This window comes from Pseudophryne corroboree, chromosome 6 (assembly GCF_028390025.1).
Source record: "Pseudophryne corroboree isolate aPseCor3 chromosome 6, aPseCor3.hap2, whole genome shotgun sequence".
NCBI classification, from domain to species: Eukaryota; Metazoa; Chordata; class Amphibia; order Anura; family Myobatrachidae; genus Pseudophryne; species Pseudophryne corroboree.
In genome coordinates this window covers 775,547,248-775,568,952 of record NC_086449.1, presented here as the reverse complement: position 1 = coordinate 775,568,952, position 21,705 = coordinate 775,547,248, and the positions used below count along the sequence as shown (strand labels likewise).

General features: G+C 43.4%; 1 protein-coding gene across 12 annotated transcripts in view; it reads right to left on the bottom strand.

Annotated features, from left to right (window-relative positions):
- Positions 1 to 1,796: 1,796 nt before the first annotated feature.
- Positions 1,797 to 21,705, bottom strand: part of LOC134933474 (transcription factor 7-like 2) — a 205,295-nt gene continuing 185,386 nt past the window's right edge. For 4 of the 12 annotated variants that reach the window (XM_063928702.1, XM_063928703.1, XM_063928704.1 and 1 more), the window contains 5 exons: positions 19,034 to 19,196; positions 16,473 to 16,580; positions 16,060 to 16,108; positions 10,893 to 10,965; positions 1,797 to 2,452 (listed from right to left, as the gene is read on the bottom strand). In XM_063928702.1, the coding sequence (XP_063784772.1) occupies positions 2,140 to 2,452; positions 10,893 to 10,965; positions 16,060 to 16,108; positions 16,473 to 16,580; positions 19,034 to 19,196 (706 nt within the window). In that variant the 3' untranslated portion in view covers positions 1,797 to 2,139. Of the gene's footprint in view, positions 2,476 to 10,886; positions 10,966 to 13,639; positions 13,728 to 16,059; positions 16,109 to 16,472; positions 16,581 to 19,033; positions 19,197 to 21,705 lie in introns of those variants that run through there. The other 8 variants (XM_063928710.1, XM_063928713.1, XM_063928707.1 and 5 more) reach the window with 7 other exon arrangements.

Genomic DNA, 21,705 nt, shown 5'->3' with positions numbered 1-21,705 from the left:
CGCAGCTCATAAATAAATTTTGGTTGTGCCGTGCGCCTCAATTTGTGCGACTGCAATTAGATTTCTGCCAAAGCATCTGGGCTTTCAAATACATGAGTGCCATTTGTAACAAGGCAGTTCCAGTGTCCCCTCATGGTGACAGTAATCAAGAGAAAACTATTAATAAATAAAAATAAAAATAATTTAATAAAACGGTAGTTCTGACGTAGCGTGAGGGTGGAGTTTAAATGCGATGTTCATAAGATTGTACAGGAGTCCTCTTGCAACTTCTCCACCTGGTTCATTTCTAGATGATCTAGTCTGTAGAAGTATCTCCTGATGAGCGTAGGCGTTACACTCCGATATGCGCTGTACGAAGGTATCCGGATGATAGGTCTACAATGTCTAGGTCAACACACCAGAATCAGCTTTATACTTGAGTATACTAGGAATTTGTCTTCGGTTTGCCATATAATGCGCTATACACATTAGGTCAACAGGTACAAAAAGTAAACAACTTTTTTTTATTTTGGGGGGGGGGGGGGGGGTGGATTCCTACATTTTCCAAACATTGCTTGATTTACTATCAACGTGGACATCTATTGGGAATAGTAAGTAGCCTGTGAGAAATGTACTTGTTTGTACTGATGGTGGTCATATAACATGGAATACACAAGATTTGGCCTAAAAAAACACCAAAACTTGAGTTGACCATTTTTGTGGCACCGTTGTCATGTCGACCTTAACCACTGTGGACCTTTTATCCGTTGACCTTTTGTACCTGTCTACCTAATACATGTTGACCATATGTTGTCTACTTAGACATTGTAGATCTATTATACCACACCCCTGTACGAAGCATCTAGGTACATCAATGCAAAACCAATTCGCCTTGTACAGGGCATCGAGAGCTTTTCATAAATGAGGTGCTAGAAACCGGTCTGCTAAACCTGGGTCTATACCGAGTGGACAGCCATGTAGCTAAGTCCATAATGAGGCGACCATAATAGAAAGCGTTACCTGACCCTGAGCTTCTAAAACAAACAAGTGGAGATGTTGCCTCTACAGCAACCAATCAGATTCTGTCTATCATTTTCTAGAATACAATGGAGAAATAAGTTAGAATATGATTAGTTGCTATGGACAACACCTCCACTTTTTTTTTTTTTAAATAGCTTTATTAAATCTACTAACTTCCTATGCTCTGACTAAAGTAACACCTTATAGGTACCAGTTATAATCTATAAACCTACCCAATACTTCAAGGAAATGCTGTTGGGGGGCATTCAATTAATCAGCATCCATGCGTTCCGGAACCACACACTGCATCCACATTTTTCCTCACACCTCATAGAGATGAACAGAGAACATGTGCCAAGCCTGGCAGCACACGGCATGACAAGTGAATTCTTCCCTTAGACTGTCCATGCATCTGGATAGATCTGATTTTCCTTCCCAAAATAATATTCATAAAACTTTGTTGGTCGTTAGAACAGCACAGATCTCCGATCACTGCTGGAATATATTTCTACTGATCATCTATGACGGTTAAAGCTTTGCTAAACAGGTAAAGAGGGTTGGCAGATCGCGCCAAAGCAATAATTTCACCTTAAATAAGAATGACAAAACAACCTTGGACTAGGTAAAACCCAATGAAGAAACACCCGGAGTGAAGGGCGGTTTATACTAATTAGACAATGTTTATGCTGTGTTGAGTAGCTTGACATATTACCTTATGGCACAGTGCATTATCCTGAAGGCATAACAACCAAATACATACTTCAAGTGCTATTTTCTTTTTTTGTTTTATATATATATATATATATATATATATATAATAAATCTTGCTTGACCAGTCTTGTGTAAACAATACTGCAAAAAGTATACTTTGGAAATTAAAACTGAAATACAAGATAACACTAATAGATTGTCCTCTTTAAAACGCTATAAAAAGTATTTTTGAAAACTTAGGTCGTTAGGAGAATAAAAAGGTCTGATATGAGGAAAAAGACGAAGTCCCCTCCAAGATCATCTTTTTTTTTCCTTCTTCTTGATTTGGCTAACGGTAGATAAAATATCGCTACGCGGTGCTCTGCCAGTAGACAGTCTTTCACTGAAAAAAATGCAGCATTAAAACCGTCTCAAGGGGTCATCAAAATGCTACGTGGTCCTGATGTTGGGACTGTCTCCAGCCGTGGACTCTTCAGAGGCATCAGGTAGGTGAGGCGAGACCGCACCTTTATGTCTCATGGGTATGTGGGTGGCTTTGTGAGAATGGGGCAGAGAATAGTTTTGCTCACTTTGTGCAGTATCAGCGGGGCAGGCAAGCTTGCTGGAAGGATAAACTGGATTGGATATGCATTGAAGCGCAGTCACTGGGGAGGGAGGAGAGTCTATAGCACTTCCATCGGAAGAAGCTGGGCTGCCGCAGCGTCCTTCTCCTTGTAAGTACCGAATGCACTTTTTTTTCCTCCTAAGAACAGTGAAGAGAGTTATCTGTAAATAAAGGGTGAGTCCATCATTTTTTAATATATATATTAATATTTCACAAGCTTCTACAAATATAAAAATCCAACTGCCAGTTTGAAACACCTTGCGGGAGATTTATCAAACCTTCTTAACAGGACAAGTAGCAGTGTTGCCCTTAGTAACCAATCAGGTTCTAGCTATCATTTTATGCAACGTACTAGCTAGAGCGACAGCTACATTCTGATTGGTTGCTAGTGGCAACCAATCAGGTTTGTTAAATATAACCCAAGGTCAGTCCCATGCTCAGCCTACAGTTCATTACAGTAACACCCCAATAGTGATGTCAGAATACCTGTGACTATACATTTGTTGTGAAACCAAAAGAAGTGGAGTTTTAAAGATACAGGGGGGATCATATACAACTCGTGGGAGTCCTGTCTTAATGAAATGTATAACATACAGTATGACATGATATTTATAATCTCAATGACTATCATGATAGGTCTCTGGGGAAAAGGACAACATTTTGTAAATCATTTTCTGACTGCAGAGAGCTGTTTTGATATCCAAGAAAAGGCTAGACCCTAGTAGAAGACCGCAAAATAGCAGTATCTCCCCTCTGCCAATCCCCTTACCCCACCATAGCACTCTGTGGATATAGAAGGGCAAACACCGACAACATGATACAAGGAGATAACAGCTTTGTTATTTATAAACTGTTATTGTATTTGTCTCTGCCTCTGCTGTATCAAATCCAGAACTCTGTGGGCCCCATAGCAACATTTTGAAGGGCCCCCTGTACCAATGATTGAGAGACACCTCTCCACAGCAGTTATGATGCCCCATAATTGTGCCCTAGTTTATATGATGTCACATTGCAGGGCTGCCAATATACATTATGCCACATTGCAGTGCCCCCTTTACATTTTCAGTGAGAGGATGTTATAATGGTAAGTCACACAGCTCAGGCTGGGCAATGGATCAGACCCAATTTCTTAGCAGGCAAATCTGAGATATTAGTATGCAGTCTTATAACCTGGGTCCTAAGCACCCACTTTAGTTACGCCCATGATCAAATTACAAACATTCATTCCCCTTCATATCTGGTGCACAGCAACAAAAGTGCTGTTACCCAAAGCATAAAGGGATCTACTCATGAACCAGTGAAAAGAGTGGAGAAGTGAGCCTGTGGAGAAGTTGCCCATGGCAACCAATCAGCTGCTCCGTACAACTGTATAGTATGCACATTATAAAAGTTACTTCAATGCGGATTGGTTACCACAAGCAACTTTTCCACACTTTTCTCTGCTTGATGAATAGACCCCAAATTGAATACGGTTAAGTAGAGTAAAGCAAAGGTCTGATTGGTTCACATCACCCAATTCTCAGAAACGTTCCCCCCATGTGTGTTTTGGCCACATATCCGCCACGTGCTGCACCACAGCTTACTAGTCCAGTAACTGGAAGCTCCAGCTCCATTCCCATCTCTGCTTCCAACTTTAAATAAAAACAAACAGTTCCAAACTCTGAAGCAGTGAAAAGAGTGGAGTAGAGAACCTATGGAGAAGTTGCCCATGGCAACCAATCAGCTGCTTTGTACAACTGTATAATATACAAATTATAAATGTTACTTCAGTGCATGATTGGTTGCCATGGGCAACTTCTCCACTGGCTCACTTCTCCACACTTTTCACTGCTTCATGAATAGATTCCCCTATGAGGCAGATTCGGTATGCGGTCAGGAGGTGAAAATGTTACCAGTCACCATGCCGATCTCGCTGTGCAGCACCGGGTGAAATGCTACTTAGAGCATTTTATTCCCGCAGGTGATGTAGACACACACACACACACATTTCCAGGGGCAAATATCCTTCTACCCTTTTAAGATCCTGTAAAGCAGGGGTGAACAAACTCTCCCCCACAGTGCTAAAGCCCGCCCCCTGGCCTGTCCGGGATTTTTATGGTGCTCTGGACATCTCTGTCCGGACTCCGAAGGTGTACTGATAAATGTATGGCAGCATGGGACTGTGGTGTGGTTCTGGGATGGCATATAAATACACAAGTGTGGGCTCTGGGCTGGCATTATATAAATACACGTGGCGGCTCTGGGCTGGCATTATATAAATACACATGTGGCGGCTCCGGGCTGGCACATAAATACACAAGTGGCGGCTCCAGGCTGGCATTATATAAGTACACAAGTGGGGGCTCCAGGCTGGCATTCTATAAATACACAAGTGGGGTCTCCTGGCTGGCATTATATAAATACACAAGTGGGGGCTCCGGGCTGGCACATAAATACACAAGTGGCGGCTCCAGGCTGGCATTATATAAATACACAAGTGGGGGCTCTGGCTGGCATTATATAAATACACAAGTGGGGTCTCCTGGCTGGCATTATATAAATACACAAGTGGGGGCTCCAGGCTGGCATTATATAAATACACAAGTGGCAGCTCCGGGCTGGCATTATATAAATACACAAGTGGCGGCTCTGGCTGGCATTATATAAATACACAAGTGGGGTCTCCTGGCTGGCATTATATAAATACACAAGTGGGGTCTCCTGGCTGGCATTATATAAATACACAAGTGGAGTCTCCTGGCTGGCATTATATAAATACACACGTGGCGGCTCGGGCTGGCATTATATAAATACACATGTGGCGGCTCTGGGCTGGCATTATATAAATACACATGTGGCGGCTCCGGGCTGGCACATAAATACACAAGTGGGGGCTCCAGGCTGGCATTATATAAATACACAAGTGGGGGCTCGGGCTGGCATTATATAAATACACATGTGGCGGCTCTGGGCTGGCATTATATAAATACACATGTGGCGGCTCCGGGCTGGCACATAAATACACAAGTGGGGTCTCCTGGCTGGCATTATATAAATACACAAGTGGGGGCTCCAGGCTGGCATTATATAAATACACAAGTGGCGGCTCCGGGCTGGCATTATATAAATACACAAGTGGGGTCTCCTGGCTGGCATTATATAAATACACAAGTGGCGGCTCCAGGCTGGCATTATATAAATACACAAGTGGCGGCTCCGGGCTGGCATTATATAAATACACAAGTGGGGGCTCCGGGCTGGCATTATATAAATACACAAGTGGGGGCTCCGGGCTGGCATTATATAAATACACAAGTGGGGGCTCCGGGCTGGCATTATATAAATACACAAGTGGGGGCTCCGGGCTGGCATTATATAAATACACAAGTGGGTGCTCCGGGCTGGCATTATATAAAAACACAAGTGGGGGCTTCCGGGCTGGCATTATATAAATACACAAGTGGGGGCTCTGGGCTGGCATTATATAAATACACAAGTGGGGGCTCCGGGCTGGCATTATATAAATACACAAGTGGGGGCTCCGGGCTGGCATTATATAAATACACAAGTGGGGGCTCCGGGCTGGCATTATATAAATACACAAGTGTGGGCTCCGGGCTGGCATTATATAAATACACAAGTGGGGGCTCCGGGCTGGCATTATATAAATACACAAGTGGGGGCTCCGGGCTGGCATTATATAAATACACAAGTGTGGGCTCCGGGCTGGCATTATATAAATACACAAGTGGGGGCTCTGGGCTGGCATATAAGAACATAAGAAGGAGTGCAAATAGCTTTTTCATGATCTGGCATTCCAGGGAAAAGTTTGGACACCGCTGCTGTGAAGACTTTGCAGTCAAGCAACCTTTGACATAATTTCTTTGACAGTCTATGACAGGGCTTGGCTAGCGTTAAGTTATCATAATAGAATAACTACTGCACAAACTGGGTTTATGAGGTGGCATCCCTCCAAGAGTAAGAGTTAGCAGCTGAACTGGGTAATTGTTATTTTTATCAGGATGGGCAGGATGTACAAAAGTGAAAATCTGGCCAAAACTCTGAAAACTGACGTTTTTGGCGTTTTGCCCACATTTCCCATATGTACCAAGCTCCATAAAGAGATACTTTCTAAGCCTGGACCAGACAGACTATGGGCTCTTATCACATTCTTCCTGAGAGGGATCCAATCGGATCCCTCCCAGCATCCCCCACGACACGTGTATCACCTAGCACATGCACAGAAGGAGTCCAAGGCCCAGATGCATAGTACATTCCTCCCCATGTATCTTTCTATGGGGTCTATTCATGAAGCAGTGAAAACTGTGGAGAAGTGAGCCAGTGGAGAAGAACCAATCAGCATTGAAGTAACATTTATAATTTGCATACTATAAAATTATACAGAGCAGCTGATTGGTCGCCAATGGCAACTTCTCCACTGGCTCACTTCTCCACAGTTTTCACCGCTTCATGAATAGACCCCTATGTCTTATAGCGAAAATACCTTTTCCTTTCACATCTCTCTGTCATTTTTTATTTTCTGTATTTTCGTCTCTCACCGTCTCTCCTTTACAGGCTGGTCTATTGTAAGGTCCTTTCTCTTATAGCCAGAGACACTAGACACTTGCCTCAAACATTTGCCCGGCAAAAATAATTAATAGATAGCGCAGGTCATCAAAGGTGCTAATCCTATGGACGCCCGAGCAGGTTTTACTACCTAGTTACAAAAGAATGACAAATCCTCTACTTGTAGGCTGTCATTTTATCAGCAACATAGTAATTACAAGGAAATCCCGGTGAGCAGGTTCAGCCTGGAGAACACACATATTAATAAGCAGTGGTTGATCATGAACCAATTTAATGACCTGAATAGAGAAAAACAATGATCAGCTTCGTAAATATGAGAACTGCTCGAATCAGATGCGTTGCTACAACAGAGACAGACGAAATACCAGCTAAAGGACTTGGAGGTCTATTTACTAAGCCTTGGATGGAGATAAAGTGTGGACGGAGATATATCACCAGCCAATCAGCGCCTAACTGAAAAATAACAGGAGGTGATTGGCTGGTACTTTATCTCTGGCCACTTTATCTCCACCCAAGGCTTAATAAATAGTCCTCTTATTTTGAACAAACGTCATCATTAATGTTGCCTGCCATGCTACATCAATGGGGTGATGCAGCCTCCTATCTAGCTGTGTTTGGTCTTAATTGACTATTCTGTTATCTGATCCACCTTGAGACACACTTCATAATGACAGCTGGGACGGTCTTGTTGCTTAAGTACAGATAGACACAACCAGAAATGTGCACATTAAAAGGTAACAACAGGGTTGTAAGGAAAATTATACAACAGTCCCTGTTATGGCCACAGTCCCTTTTTCTTTCTCAATTGTCCCTGTGTTGAGGAATATAGCTTTGCATGGATACATTACCCATCTATATATAAGTAGTGGTATTGCCCTCCTGCAAGAAAAACAATTCTTTCCGCCAAAAGATTGTGGGTCAAGGACAAAATGGCTGCCTCAGTGGTCCAATCGGTGCTCTAGATTCACTCAGACAAAAGAGCCTACATATTAAACTCCGCAGTTTCCCCCCATTAATTAACATCTGTTATTGCCATTGTTCGCAGAAGTAATGGAATAAGTAATGTGGAAAGTCTTATTTAAAGTCATGACGGGACAGAACACCTGATAAGACGGTATACGTTCGGGATTCTGGCAGCCGAAATACAGCCGCCAGAATCCCAACAGCCGTCAGAACACAGACGCCGGAATCCCAACCCAGTCAGCATCCCAACACCGGGATACAGACAGATGGGATCCCGAAGGTAAGTATTGATTGGAGGGTTAGAGGGGGGGGGATGAGGGCTAGAGGGTTAGGTTTAGGTGCCACCTGGGGGGGTTAGGCTGCAGAGCGGAGTGGGAGGGGGGGGGTTAGGTTTAGCCATATGGGGAGGGTTAGGCTGCGGTATGGGAGCGTTAGGGATGTAGAATACTTACTTCATCCGTGTTGGGACCATGAACATCGGGATGCCGGTGTCAGTATTGTGACCGCCTGCAACCCATCCGCCAGGATCACATACCGGTCCCGATAAGACAGGTGAAACATCAACATTGTCAGAATGTCAACATTAGGGTTAGGCTGCGGGCTGGAGGGATAAACTGGGAGGTGGCTTGGGGCAGGTAGGTTAAGGTTAGGCACTGAAGGGAGTGTTAGGGCTAGGGATGAGGGATAGGGTAGAAATACCATACAGCTACAGCATTGGAGGTCTTACCTGAAAGTGATAGTCCCATGACTGTTGGAGCCACTAGGAAACGGTATGTCACCGCTGGGCCACCAGGGACTATATGTAGACATTCTAACATGTCGAAATTTCATCACTGTCTACATGATAATGTTGACATGATGATAATGTTGACATTCATCATTTAGAAATATCATACCCAACCTGTGCACACTAGAGGCTGTTGAGGAGCAATCCAAAAATCCCTCTCACTTGGGAAAAAGATGCAAAAATGTAGCCTATAGCATTCACTAACAGGGCCAAGCTCGGAAGTTTATCTTTTTGGCACATGGTAATTGCCCCAGGCCGTGTGGTATCATGTGTTACTTAGCTGAAATCAGGAGTTATCTTTGATATCAGCCTTTGGTGAAATGCAGGGATACTTAAATCATAAAACCATAGGATTAGCGTGATGAATAGGATCCAAAGTCTATTCACTAAGCAGTGAAAAGTGTGGAGAAGTGAGCCAGTGGAGAAATTGCCCATGGCAAACCAATCAGCTGCTAAGTATAATTTTATAAAATACACTTTATATATTTTACCTCAACACTGATTGGTTGCCATGGGCAACTTCTCCACTCTTTTCACTGCTTCATGAATAGACCCTAAAGACTCTTCTTTATCTGCTAGCTATGGGCATGGCTGTTTTTATTTGTGGGCTTCCTGACAAAAATAGTTTGATATTATCCAAAAATATGCTGGTAGGTTAATTGGCTTCTGACTAAATTAACCCTAATAAGAATGTGTGTGCATATAAATGTGCTAGGGAATATAGATTGTAAGCTCCACTGGAGCAGGGACTGATTTGAATGGCCAAATATTCTCAAATAATTATGCGTTAATTTGTAATTTAGCCCAGGGTGAGATGCTGTCCCAAATTATTATGTCCACGAATGCAACCGTTTTCCCTTTATTAACCATTGTAAACCCAGAGAGTTCCAGCAAGAGGATATTCATTCTGTAGGTAACTATCACTGTGGCAACAGTGTGCCTGCTACAAGTCCTGAATGAGAGTCCCTGCTGCCCTGGATGACCCCACTATGTGCCCCTCTAAGACCTCTTCCGTAAATATGCTGGTTCAGAAATCCCTGTCTGGAGTAAAGCAGGGCCCTGAAAGGCTACTAAAACAATTGCCAGGACCTTACCCATTTTATTTCTGAGGGACCCAGCAATACAAGGTTACGCTACTGATAGATGTACCCCCTGCCAAAACCATTTATTGCTCCATGCAGCCATTTTAACCTAGGCTCTGCCTCACATCATCAGCTGAAAACATGAGCTTGCGTGGTCACATGCATTGCAGCTCCTCATTGGTCCTCCTGCTCACACCCTAAGTTCGGTAGCCATTTTAGTGGCAAAGAAAACGTTCTCCATTATAGATGGAAATGCAGCTTTAAGCTAAAGCTATATGTACTGTGCATTAGGTTTAGCAGCTCTTTAAGAGAAGTATAAAAATGTAACCACAATACAAATGCAAAAAATGTAATTCTTACAGGTCCTTAGTGGAGTTACCTGTATATAGAAAGAGATGTATCAAAGCTCGGAGAGAGATAAAATGGAGAGCCAATCAGCCGTCATTTTCATTCTCTCACGGTAGCCACATGGCTAGGAAGCCCCAACCTCTATCAAGATAGGCCTTACTCCACACATTGTTCAATTCCAAAAGTGATATCTGAACTTTATTTGTATTCTTTTTATTTTTTGGGAAATTGCCTGTAACCTGTGTACTTTTAAGTAATCATAATACTCTTTGTAATTATTTTCTTTATTAATGATAAGCTTTGAAGTTATTCTTGAAATTAAAACTTAATTTCTAGTTCTGATATTCTGTGTTCTTAGACCTACAGCATTGTGGGCGCATGCTACCAATTTTCTAGACCGTATATACTGTGAGCGGAACTGAAGGGCTGTTGTGGGAGGGGTTCCCTCCTGGAATCCCCTTGGTGGTGGCAGGCTGGTATATTTTATTATTACAATAATTTGCAAAACACCAATGTCACAACCACATGACTTTTCAGAGTGCGGGCGAGATGGTAACAAACTGTTTGAATAATGACAGACAAGAGCTGATTGGTTTGAACTTTATCTCTCTCCAAGCTTGATTCCTCTCCCCCATAATCTTAATCAATGTATTCAATACAATCATGTAAAGGTACAAAGGACATTTGGCGTGCAGCACTACTAAAGCCAGACAGCAGGTGTTAGACGTTGCAATTTACACTCTATGACAAGCAAGCACTGTTAGACGAGAGCGTGCAAAAGAGTGAAGGAAGGAAAGCTACGGAAGCGGACACTACGGTTTGTCATACACACCTGCATGGGCCGCACCAGTCCGTTTGTTGGTTGAGGCCAAAGCGAGCTCTGCATTTCTTAGGGGAGCCAGGATCTGAGTATAGAAACATGCGCAGGGGGAGGCATAGGCACACAAAGAAGGGAAGAAAAGATGCAACATATATTTAGCCACTTGAAACCTTAAGACACAGACATAAAGATGCAGAAACAACGCAGTAAACTTACCCCTAATACAAACCTTACTCTGGAAAGGAAGATATGACCACAGTACATAGGAACGTTCTGTATATATAAACTACATACAAAACGAGTGTAGTAACTTAATGTGACCAATCACACGTTTGATTTCATGACTTACTTAAACTGGAAATTTTAGACCAAAAGCGGCCACAATTATTTCATCAATGGGCCCAAAAATGCTGCCAATCAGATAGTGGTTGGGTGTGCACACTAATCTGGCACCATTGGAACCAAACAGCCAGCCTGAGTACCGCGTAGCCTATGGGCAACCTTCTCTAGAAGGGTCCAGTATGTGACCTAGGACTGATCCACCTGTGTATGGGCACCATTTCTCTAGAATAGTCCAGTACGTGACCGAGGATTTATCCACCTGTGTATGGGCACCCTCTCTCTAAAAGAGTCCAGTATGTGACCGAGGACTGATCCACCTGTGTATGGGCATCCTTTCTGACCAAGGACTGATCCACCTGTATATGGGCACCCTTTCTCTAGAAGAGTCCAGTATGTGACCGTGGACTGATCCACCTGTGTATGGGCAGGTTGGGTTGGGAATACCAGCGGTCAGAATATAGACTGTGGCATCCCGATTGTGAGAATCCTGACAGGGGTAAGGCAAGTATACTTACTTTCCCCCAATGCCCGCAGCCTAACCCCCCCCCCCCCTCCCTGCAGCCTAAACCTAACTCACCCCAGAAGCCTAAACCTTAACACCCTCTCCTCCACACATAAGCATCTCTCTGGCAGCCCGGCAGTGTGTCATTCAGGATTCTGGGTGTTGGGATACCGGCACAGGGATTGTGATCCCATTTGGGATTCCGGCGTCGGAATTCCGCATAGTGTTGGGATTCCGATGTCAGTATTTAGACTGCCTGGCCACATCCCGTATGGGCAATCTTTCTCTAGAGGAGTCCAGAATATAATAAGACCTGATCCACCTGTGTATGGGCACCCTTTCTCTAGATGAGGCCAGTATGTGACCTAAGACTGATCCATACGGGCACCCTTACTCTAGATGAGGCCAGCATGTGACCTAGGACTGATCTATATATGGGCACCCTTTCTCCAGATGAGGCCAGTATACTGTATGATGTATTCACCTGTGAAGAGGCACCATTTCTCCAGACTGATTAGAGCAAGTTTCTAACAATTACTGCACATTGTCAATTTATTGTTAGTAAATGATCCCACTGTGTCTCGAGATGGTAAGAGGTAGGTACATTACATTTTGTTTTACTACATCTAGGACTGTTTTAATAAAGAACCAGCTACAATGCTGTTTCAGCCCTATAACTGATTGCCACCATACATTAATCTCACTGAAATCCTGCTGTTTCCGTGAAATCGACACCTATTACACCCCCCCCCCCCCCCCCCCCACACAACTTTTGTTTTAAAGAGGAGAATCTTCTGCTTCAATGGAGTTACAGTATTAATCTCAGATTTACATTGTAATGTTAATCATAACAGTGACATCACTCAAGCCCAAACTATGCACATACGTACAGTACTGGGGAGTAAATCTAGAACTTCCATTAGCCCATAGCCCACCTTTATACACCGTACTTCTGGGATACAGTTGTAAGAGACCCATGATGTTAAGAAAAGGGGTATAGGGGACTAATTTGATGGATGCCCCTTTGTAACTTCAATAACCTAATCAGTACCTTTCAGTATTTTAGTACAAGCATGCCCTGGGAATACATAGTGATTATTTGGCAGGACCATTACTAATGCATTGCATAATCTTGCGCAGCTGCAGTTCTACCATCCTGTTCTATGGGCAACTGCAGCACCTGAGGACTTAGCTAACAGGGACTGGCGTAATCAGGTGACATGGGTGTTCTGCACCCCTTGTGAAGTATATTAAAATCTGCGGAATAGGATTCATGATTGATGTCCCTTATCCCCAAAACAGTAGATCAGGAGCAAGGGTACAGATCTGGCTAGTGATGTCAGTATTCTTTGGCCAGGGGGCCCCCTGACAGATAGGCCCCGGGTTACAGTATGCCCTGCGCCCTCCCCTTAATCTGGCTATGGCTGCTTCCATATGGGAATGCAGCAGGAGGAGTCTGGTATTAGGAAATCGGAAGACGAAGACCCTGTCCTTAGCCCTCCCACAAAACAGAGGATACACGTCTTTTTGTGAAACGGCTGCCATCGCCGCCCTCTCCCCGCCCCCAAACAGACTGAATGGGCAAGCCAGTTAATTGTTCATTGATCTATTACTGCAGCCTGGCAGGGGTGATCTGATTCAGGTCTCCTCTGCTTTCTACTGTGTATCAGTTCACTTAACGATACTGACCAGAAGGCCAAGGACCATTCTGAGTCCATTGATGATGTCAACAGTTGCTAGAACACTGGACACATCTAGTATCAAGTCTCTTAAAAATATGCATTTTTCTAAAATGATTAAATGTTATAAATTGCACCACTTTACTTTTTCTTGGTAGTCAAAACAACTCTAAGCAGCCGTAAGTTGCTCAGTTGGTGTTGCCGTATGTGTGAGCTACTTTGTAGCAGAAATTTTACCTGTTCACCCCTCCATTGTCATAGTGCAGGGGCTTTCAACTCCAGTCCTCAAGTAACCCCAACAGGTCATGTTTTCAGCATTTCTGTCTGTGGAAACAGGTGGGATAATTACTGACCTGGTAAAACAAAATCAACTCACCTGTGGACGAGTAAAAGAAATCCTGAAAACATGACCTGTTTGGGGGTACTGGCCCTGTACTAGATTAAACATAATTGTGATAGACCCCAGTCAGGAAAGACTAGTTGCTAAATTGATAATGTCAATATAGACTATTCGTTTAGTAATAAAAAAGCAAAGACAACTCTTAGGGGTCTATTTACTAAGCCTCAGATGGAGATAAAGTCAACGGAGATAAAGTACCAGCCAATCCGCTCCTGACTGACAGGTCACAGACTGGGTTTGAAAATTAACAGGAGCGGATTGGCTGGTACTTAGTCTGCTTAGCAAATAGACCTCTCAGATTGGCTTATAGGGAACATGGCATGCAAGTTTATTTCTCGGTGGTCTGTTGTAAACACTATACTTCTATGAATAAGAAGCTACTGTAGTATAGCATTTGGTGGGAAGATGAAGGCTGTCTTCCAGACATTGGGGGAGATTTATCAAAGCTTGGAGAGAGATCAAGTAGAGACAGATAAAGTACCAACCAAACAGCTCCTAACTATCATTAAACAGACAGAAGCTGATTGGTTTGTACTTTATTGGCAGGATGTACTATGCAATGCAATGTGAATGTGATACATCCCTCCACTTATCGAGTATATACTGGTGTTAAAAGCACCGGTACATACCCAGAATTGCAATTAAAATTGCAAAAGACAGCTCTCTCTATAAGAGCTGTCCTTTGTGATAAAATAACTTCCGGGTTTGGGACTTCTGAGCATGCTCAGTAAGACCTGCGCACCGCAGGGGACACTGGAAGGGATCCGATTGGAACTGCAGAGAAACCCATAGGCTTCTATTGGGCAACGCCATCTACAGATAGCGTTACCTACCGGATCCAAGCCTTGGTACATATGGGGATTGCGGCCATAACACAGAAAATGCTGCATTATCCTTTTAGTACATCTCGCCTTATGTCTCTCCACTTTCTCTCCAAGCTTTGATAAAGCTAGCCAATGAACTTCCAATCTGTTTATAAATATAGCTTATTTGCCATTGTGACATCCGTGCTTTTTTTTTTTTTTTAAATCATTGTCAAGAGCTTATTGTGCATTCTTAACCTGGGCCCTGACCTCTGTGTTTGCCTTGCATTATACATATGTAGGAAGTCAAAGTTTTTCCTCCTCGCTGTATAAGAAGCTGTTGTTTTTTGCTAAGAAAAAAAGCGCAGGTGGTCACCTACTGTTACAATTTGATACAAGATTTATATTCGCTTCCACACTCCGGATAAAGCTACGTAGACCCCAAGCGCTGGTGCAACCCCGCGATGCAATGTAACCATACATCGCACCGCTGTACACACTACACGATCTGCTCTACGATGGTGCGATGTATCGTTACAACATGCTGGATGCAGCGCCACTGCGCTGGCTGTGGAATCGTGGACATGCTGTACATCCAATAGGACAATTTAAAGAATGGCGGCAGTGAATGAAATATTGGGCACACACACAATATGATGGTTACGCAGAGTGGTCGAAAGTACCAATAACGCATGATATATCGCATAGTTTTACAAACTCCGCCATTACAGCGCAGGTTTTAAGGATATCCACAAATGGGCTACAAATCACAGAGCCACACCCCTTTCCACATGTGGACCACCCACTGCACCTTAAACCATTTATAGAGAGAAAGCCTTTTGCTCTCTATTTTGCAAAGATGCATAAACAGTATACAGGTGAAACTCAGAAAATTAGAATATCGTGCAAAAGTTTATTTATTTCAGGTATTCAACTTACAAGGTGAAACTAATATATTATATAGACTCATTACATGCAAAGTGAGATATTTCAAGCCTTTATTTGTTATAATTTTGATGATTGTGGCTTACAGGCTGGGCATACGCTATACAATTATCTGCTAGATAATCTGTGGTTGGAATGAAAACCTGGTAATGGATGAGAGCAACTGATAAATCGATTTTCTGAGTTTCACCTGTACCGAGTGACTCTATAAATCTATATTTTAGCCTCCATCTAAAAAAAAAAAAAGTTAAGAGAAAACATTATTCAACTGAACGCAAGTAGCAAATACTTATTGATTTGCAAAACCAGTAGCGTTATTCCTAATGACAAACAGTGCCACCACGCCTTGCCACACTGAGTTGTGTCAACTCGGATCATTTATGTCATATAAAAGGCTAATATAAATCTTATTCTGTCTGCACATCACATTTCATTATAGAAAGAGCCACAAGAAAACAGAAGGAAAACATCTTAAGTCGTATGATAGTGCTGGACATGAAATTCTCACCTGAACTGGAGTCCTGATGTTTTTCTCTTGTCCTTCGTTTCTTCTTCCCCTGCGAAAATGAACAAGAAATACTTATATATACTTATTCCTAATGGCCAGCAGCGATAACAGAGACCCAAGTACAATTCTGCCTCCACTGGCATGTAGCGTACTGCGGTAAGTACACAGCCCACCTGTCCCGGGATTAGGAGAATTACTTTACATTCACGTTAATAGTATGCTGGACTGTGTCGTTGGTATAGAATTTAAATCAAGTTTTTTCGAACTGCTCTTTTGAGACGATCTCTATTATTATTATTTACAGTTCCTTATATAGCGCAGCATATTCTGTTGCGCTTTACAATTATATTACACAGACCAACTGTATAATGCACAAATCTATCCCCAAGGCACGTAATGAATAGAGTACTCACATAGTTATCGCGTGCAGACCAGCCCGGGTACAGCTGCATGTGAAGTTGCCTCTCTTTCCTGGCCAGTTCATAGTACTTTGCTTGCTCTTCTCTTGATAATGCGTGCCACTGAGAAAATACACGTGAATGACACCATGGTACATAAGTCACAAAACCACAAGCATATTAGTAAATTCTTCAGGGTTTAAGTCATAGCAAGCTGAATGCAGGGCTGTAACTAGGGGTGTGTGACCCACGCAGACACACAGGGTGCAAGGCTGAGGGGACGACAACATTTCTGACCCTATGACACCTGTATTTGGCTTGCATGGTGCCTGGAGGTTTGCCCGATGTTTTATTAGGACCCACCGAGCATCATCCTATTCCTGGCCTTCTCTTCCGGTCATCATGATAATAGTGCCCTGCTATGGCACTGGAAAATAGGCTATAAGGCTGCGTACAAAAATCGTTGAGATTGGGCCACAAGGTGGGTGAGATGAAGTGGCGTTGCCTCACAGTTAATCGAACTAAAAGTTTATTTACCTTTTAAAGACAAGATTTTAAAATGTTTTTATGTTATTCGCTTGTTACTTGTAACATTTAATCTTTGTTGTTAGTTACTTATGCTCCCAGTGGCTTTGCAATAAAAGAGACACTAGGACTCAAGGTGGGTTGAGGGCCTGGACAATGGTCTCAACTGGTTGGGTATGTGTGACCGGTGGTCAGAAGTCCGCCGGTCATCATACAGACAACGGAATCCCGGCATTGAGATGGCCGGCGGGGGCGAGCGCAACAAGCCCCTTGCGGGCCCAGTGGCGAGCACAGGTTTTATTCCCACTCTATGGGTGTCATGGACATCCACGAGTGGGAATAGTCCCTGCTAGTCGGCATGCTGACTGGCGGGATTCTAAGGGAGCGGGATGTAAGGGGAGGTATTGTGACCGGCGGTCTACATCCCATAACTACATCCCATCTCAACATCCACCTAGTTCTATAGCGACTAGGGTCATCACAGGGTTGATGTACACTATGAAGACATAAGTGGACACCCCCGCGCAAGCAAAATGGCCCTGCAGCAGACACGTGTTTGTGAAGGTACAAAATTGGTAGAGGGGCACCAATTAGATCATTCACTAATGAAATGACTTGCCAGATAACAGAGTTTGAAAAGGGAATCATCATGGGCTGGTCAATCGGACGTATGAGTGAGAAGCATTGTGGATGAAGGTTCCTAAATCCACTGTGTCTTTTGTCATTAATGCTTGGAAGAAGAACGGTCATTGCAGGAATGCACCTCACCCTGGAAGACCCCTGAAACTGCAACCCAGGGACCTGCGAAAGAACAGGGGCCATCCCATGCACACCATTGCACATGAGTTCCAAAAGGTCCCTAATGTGATGGTTTCGACAAGAACACTTCATAGCGAGGCCCATGCACTTGGATATTATGGACATGCAGCTGCTCATAAACCTCTAATCACAAAGAAGAATGCAGCAAACACTGGATAGCGCAATAATGGCTGCGAGTGTTATGGGGTGACAAATCACAGAGAGAACATCTGATGCCAGAGTGTTCAGTACCTACAGTAAAGCATAAAGGTGCTGGTGTTATGCTGTGGGGCTGTTTCAGCTGGTTTGGCATGGATCCACTAGTTGTAATGTACGGTTACATTAACTCTGAGAAGTATAGAGATGTTATCGATAACTATGTGCTCCCTACATTGTGGCAGTTCTACTGACACGATAAATGTTTTTATCAGGGCGGCAATGCCACCTGTCTTATTTCCACGGCGATGCTGGACTGGTATACAGAGAATTCGGTAACCCTGATGGACTGGCCAGCTCAGAGTCCAGATTTTAACCCTACTGAGAACCTCTGAGACGATTCGGAGCGACGGGCGTGTTCTAGGCCAACTTGACCTTCTTCAGTGTCACAGTTGGTCACTGTACTTAAGGCAAAATGGCAAAACATACCACCTGCTGTCGTCCAGGAACTTGTGGACGGTTTGCCAAGAAGGGTGTCTGCAGTAATCACTGCACGTGGTGGACCTACAAAGTACAGACGTCAATATAATCCTGTTGATCTATTTGTTGTCAGTGTCCGACCACTTTTTTGCGCAGATAGCTCTTCCTGACGCACAGGACAAGTTTCTAGGAACGGCAACTAATTTTTTGTTAAAATGACCAAGATATAGATATATATATATATATATATATATATATATATTTTTTTTTAATACTATAAATTTATGAATCAAACAGAATGGAGGCACTGTGCCGTGTGCATCCAAAAACTCTGACACGCTAGCAGCATATACATATTGCTGTTTGGAAACAGTGTACTCAGCCATGTTGGAAATCAATGTGTTGATTTTGCTGGGTGTTGATATCTGGTGGGTACTGGCAAGATGACACATTGTATTGAAACGCGTCAAGGTATAGGGCTATATTTGCAAAATAAACCCTAGAAAGTTGCGTTAGCCTTTAAATTAATTTTACTTTAAGTAACCTCTATAAATTCCATACAAAGATACTTTTACAATCACACTGGAGACCCTTTCTCCTTGGCATCAGAAACTCACCCTCCTTCCTAGAATCTGATTGATAGCTGCGCTCTCTTTCAACGTGCATTCAGCTATAACTTTTGCGCGCATTTCTTTCATATATAACATGAAGGCATTGAGGGGCTTCTTAATGGTCGGCTTCTTGGGCTCCTTCTCTCTTTTTGGTTCTGAGTGAGGTTTCCTGGACACATACCAAAAAAAAAAAAAAAAGAAACAAATGTTATGAGATTGTAAAATCCATATTAGCTTCTTTCTCTCTTTATATGTATCAAGTACATTCTATAAACTGATAGCTGGAAGCTGGTTGGTGGATATCTCCCCATACATCTATCATTATAATACCGAACACCGATATAAATGTCACAACAATGCAATAGAGGAGATTTACGATGGCTTTCTCTTTTGATGCTTTAAAAAAAAAAGTTTTGATTATTATACGACTGAAACTGTAATGATGAAAAACTCAGCATAACAAAGGGCAACTAATATTATTCCTGTTTTAACACTTACAAATACAATCATAAATGTACGAGCTATTTAATGATTCTCAATTTACTGCAAAGATGTGACACCTCTCTTCTGTCCTACATATTTCTAAATTTCAAAATTTATTTAACAATGTTTTGAACCATGAGATGGATAGGTTATCTGCGGCAGCTTCCAACCCACAGCCTAAGCGATCTCCGTTTGCAGACACTATTTCTGAGCTGGGTTTGGTTGATCCCTGGAGATTGAAGTACCCTGATCTGAGGCAATACTCATGTTTTTCACACTCTCACTCCTCCTTCTCTAGGATAGACTTGGCTCTCCTTTCTCGGAAACTCTTGCCTAAAGTTCACAATGTTAGGTATGAGACTAGGGGTATTTCGGATCACTCCCCTATATCGTTACATATTGACCTAGACTGTCAGCGAGGACAGGCAGTGTGGAAATTTAACCCGTTCTGGCTGACGCATATGGGTGAGGGATCAGAACTGGAGGCTAGCTGGCTGGAGTTCTTTGATATGCATAGAGACACCGCCGATATCTCCCTAATGTGGGATACATTTAAAGCTTTCCTGAGGGGAACCTTAATTAAACGAGTGGGAAGTCTTAAATCCTCCTTTAAGGAACGTGAAGCTGAGTTGGAGGCTCGGGTTGTTGCTTCTGAGAGGGTATATGTGCAGGATGGCTTGGATACATCTAGGTTGGATTGGCTCACTGCTCAGGGAGAATGGAAAGAGTACCTGTGGGGGAAAACCCAGCACAGACTTCTCTTCTCCTCGCATGTCCAGTATGCTACAGGGGACAGACCGAGTTCCTATTTGGCTAATCTTGCAAGGGGGGACCGTTCCTCTCATACGGTGGTGGAGGTTGTGGATTCGGCCGGGACAGTGCTGGACCGCACCCCCCAGATAGTAGCGGTATTTTTTCATATTATCAGTCGCTGTATAGTTCCAAATTAACCTGTTCCCCGCTAGAACTGTGTGATTATTTGGATGGAATTCAATTGCCCTGCATTTCCAATGAAGCCAGAGCTCTTCTTGATGCTCCTATTTCATTGGAGGAAATTGAGGCAGCTATCACCGCTTCCCCTGATGGTAAGGCCTCTGGCCTTGATGGGATTCCGTCGGAGTTGTATAAGAAATACACTAAATTTTTTGCCCCCCAGTTGCTTAGCTTATATGAAACCATCTTTGCCCAAAACATGCTTCCCCCTTCTATGGCGGAGGCATTAATCATAGTGATTCCTAAGCCGGATAAGGACTCCAAGAGGGTCGAGTCATACCGTCCTATCTCCCTGCTGCCCACGGATGTTAAAATCCTAGCCAAGGTCCTGGCCTCCAGACTTAATCGAGTTATAACCCAAATCATTCATCCTGACCAAACGGGCTTTATGCCTGGTAAGTCCACTGCTGTTAATTTAAGACGCCTGTTCACTCATTTCCAGGCCTCTCGGGGGGAGGCCTGCTCCTCCGTTATAGCCTCCTTAGATGCAGCGAAGGCCTTTAATTCGGTGGAGTGGGCCTTCCTATGGGAGACTATGAGTAGATTTGGCATGGGTCCTAACTTTGTCAGCTATGTTGGATTACTATACTCCCTGCCCATGGCCAGAGTCTCGGTGAACGGGTATGTGTCACACACCTTCCCCCTGTCTAGGGGAACGAAGCAGGGCTGCCCTCTGTCCCCAGCTCTGTTCGCCATTGCTATTGAGCCTCTGGCATGTTTGATTAGAGCTAGTCCAGATATTCTGGGTATTAGGATGGGCGCAAAAGAGGATAGAATAGCACTGTACGCTGATGACCTTTTATTATTTGTTGATGATTATGCTTCCTCTATGCCCACAATCCTAAATCTGATAAATATTTATGGACATTTCTCAGGGCTCAAAATAAACTGGGATAAATCCAACATTACTCCACTCAAGGGCCCTATCCCAGTAGCCCCCTTGATCCATATCCCACTTAAATGGGTGGATTCTTTCAAATATCTGGGTATATGGGTGTCGAATGATCCCTGTACATATATTTCTCTTAATATTATGCCTCAGCTTGTGTATCTTCGTTCCAAGGTCAAGATTTGGGGGAATTTACCTCTGACGGTGACGGGTAGGGTCAACTTGGTGAAAAATGGTGTTTCTACTTAAACTTCTTTACGTCCTCCAGCAGTCACCTATATACATTAGCTTAAAAATATTCCGGCAGATTGAC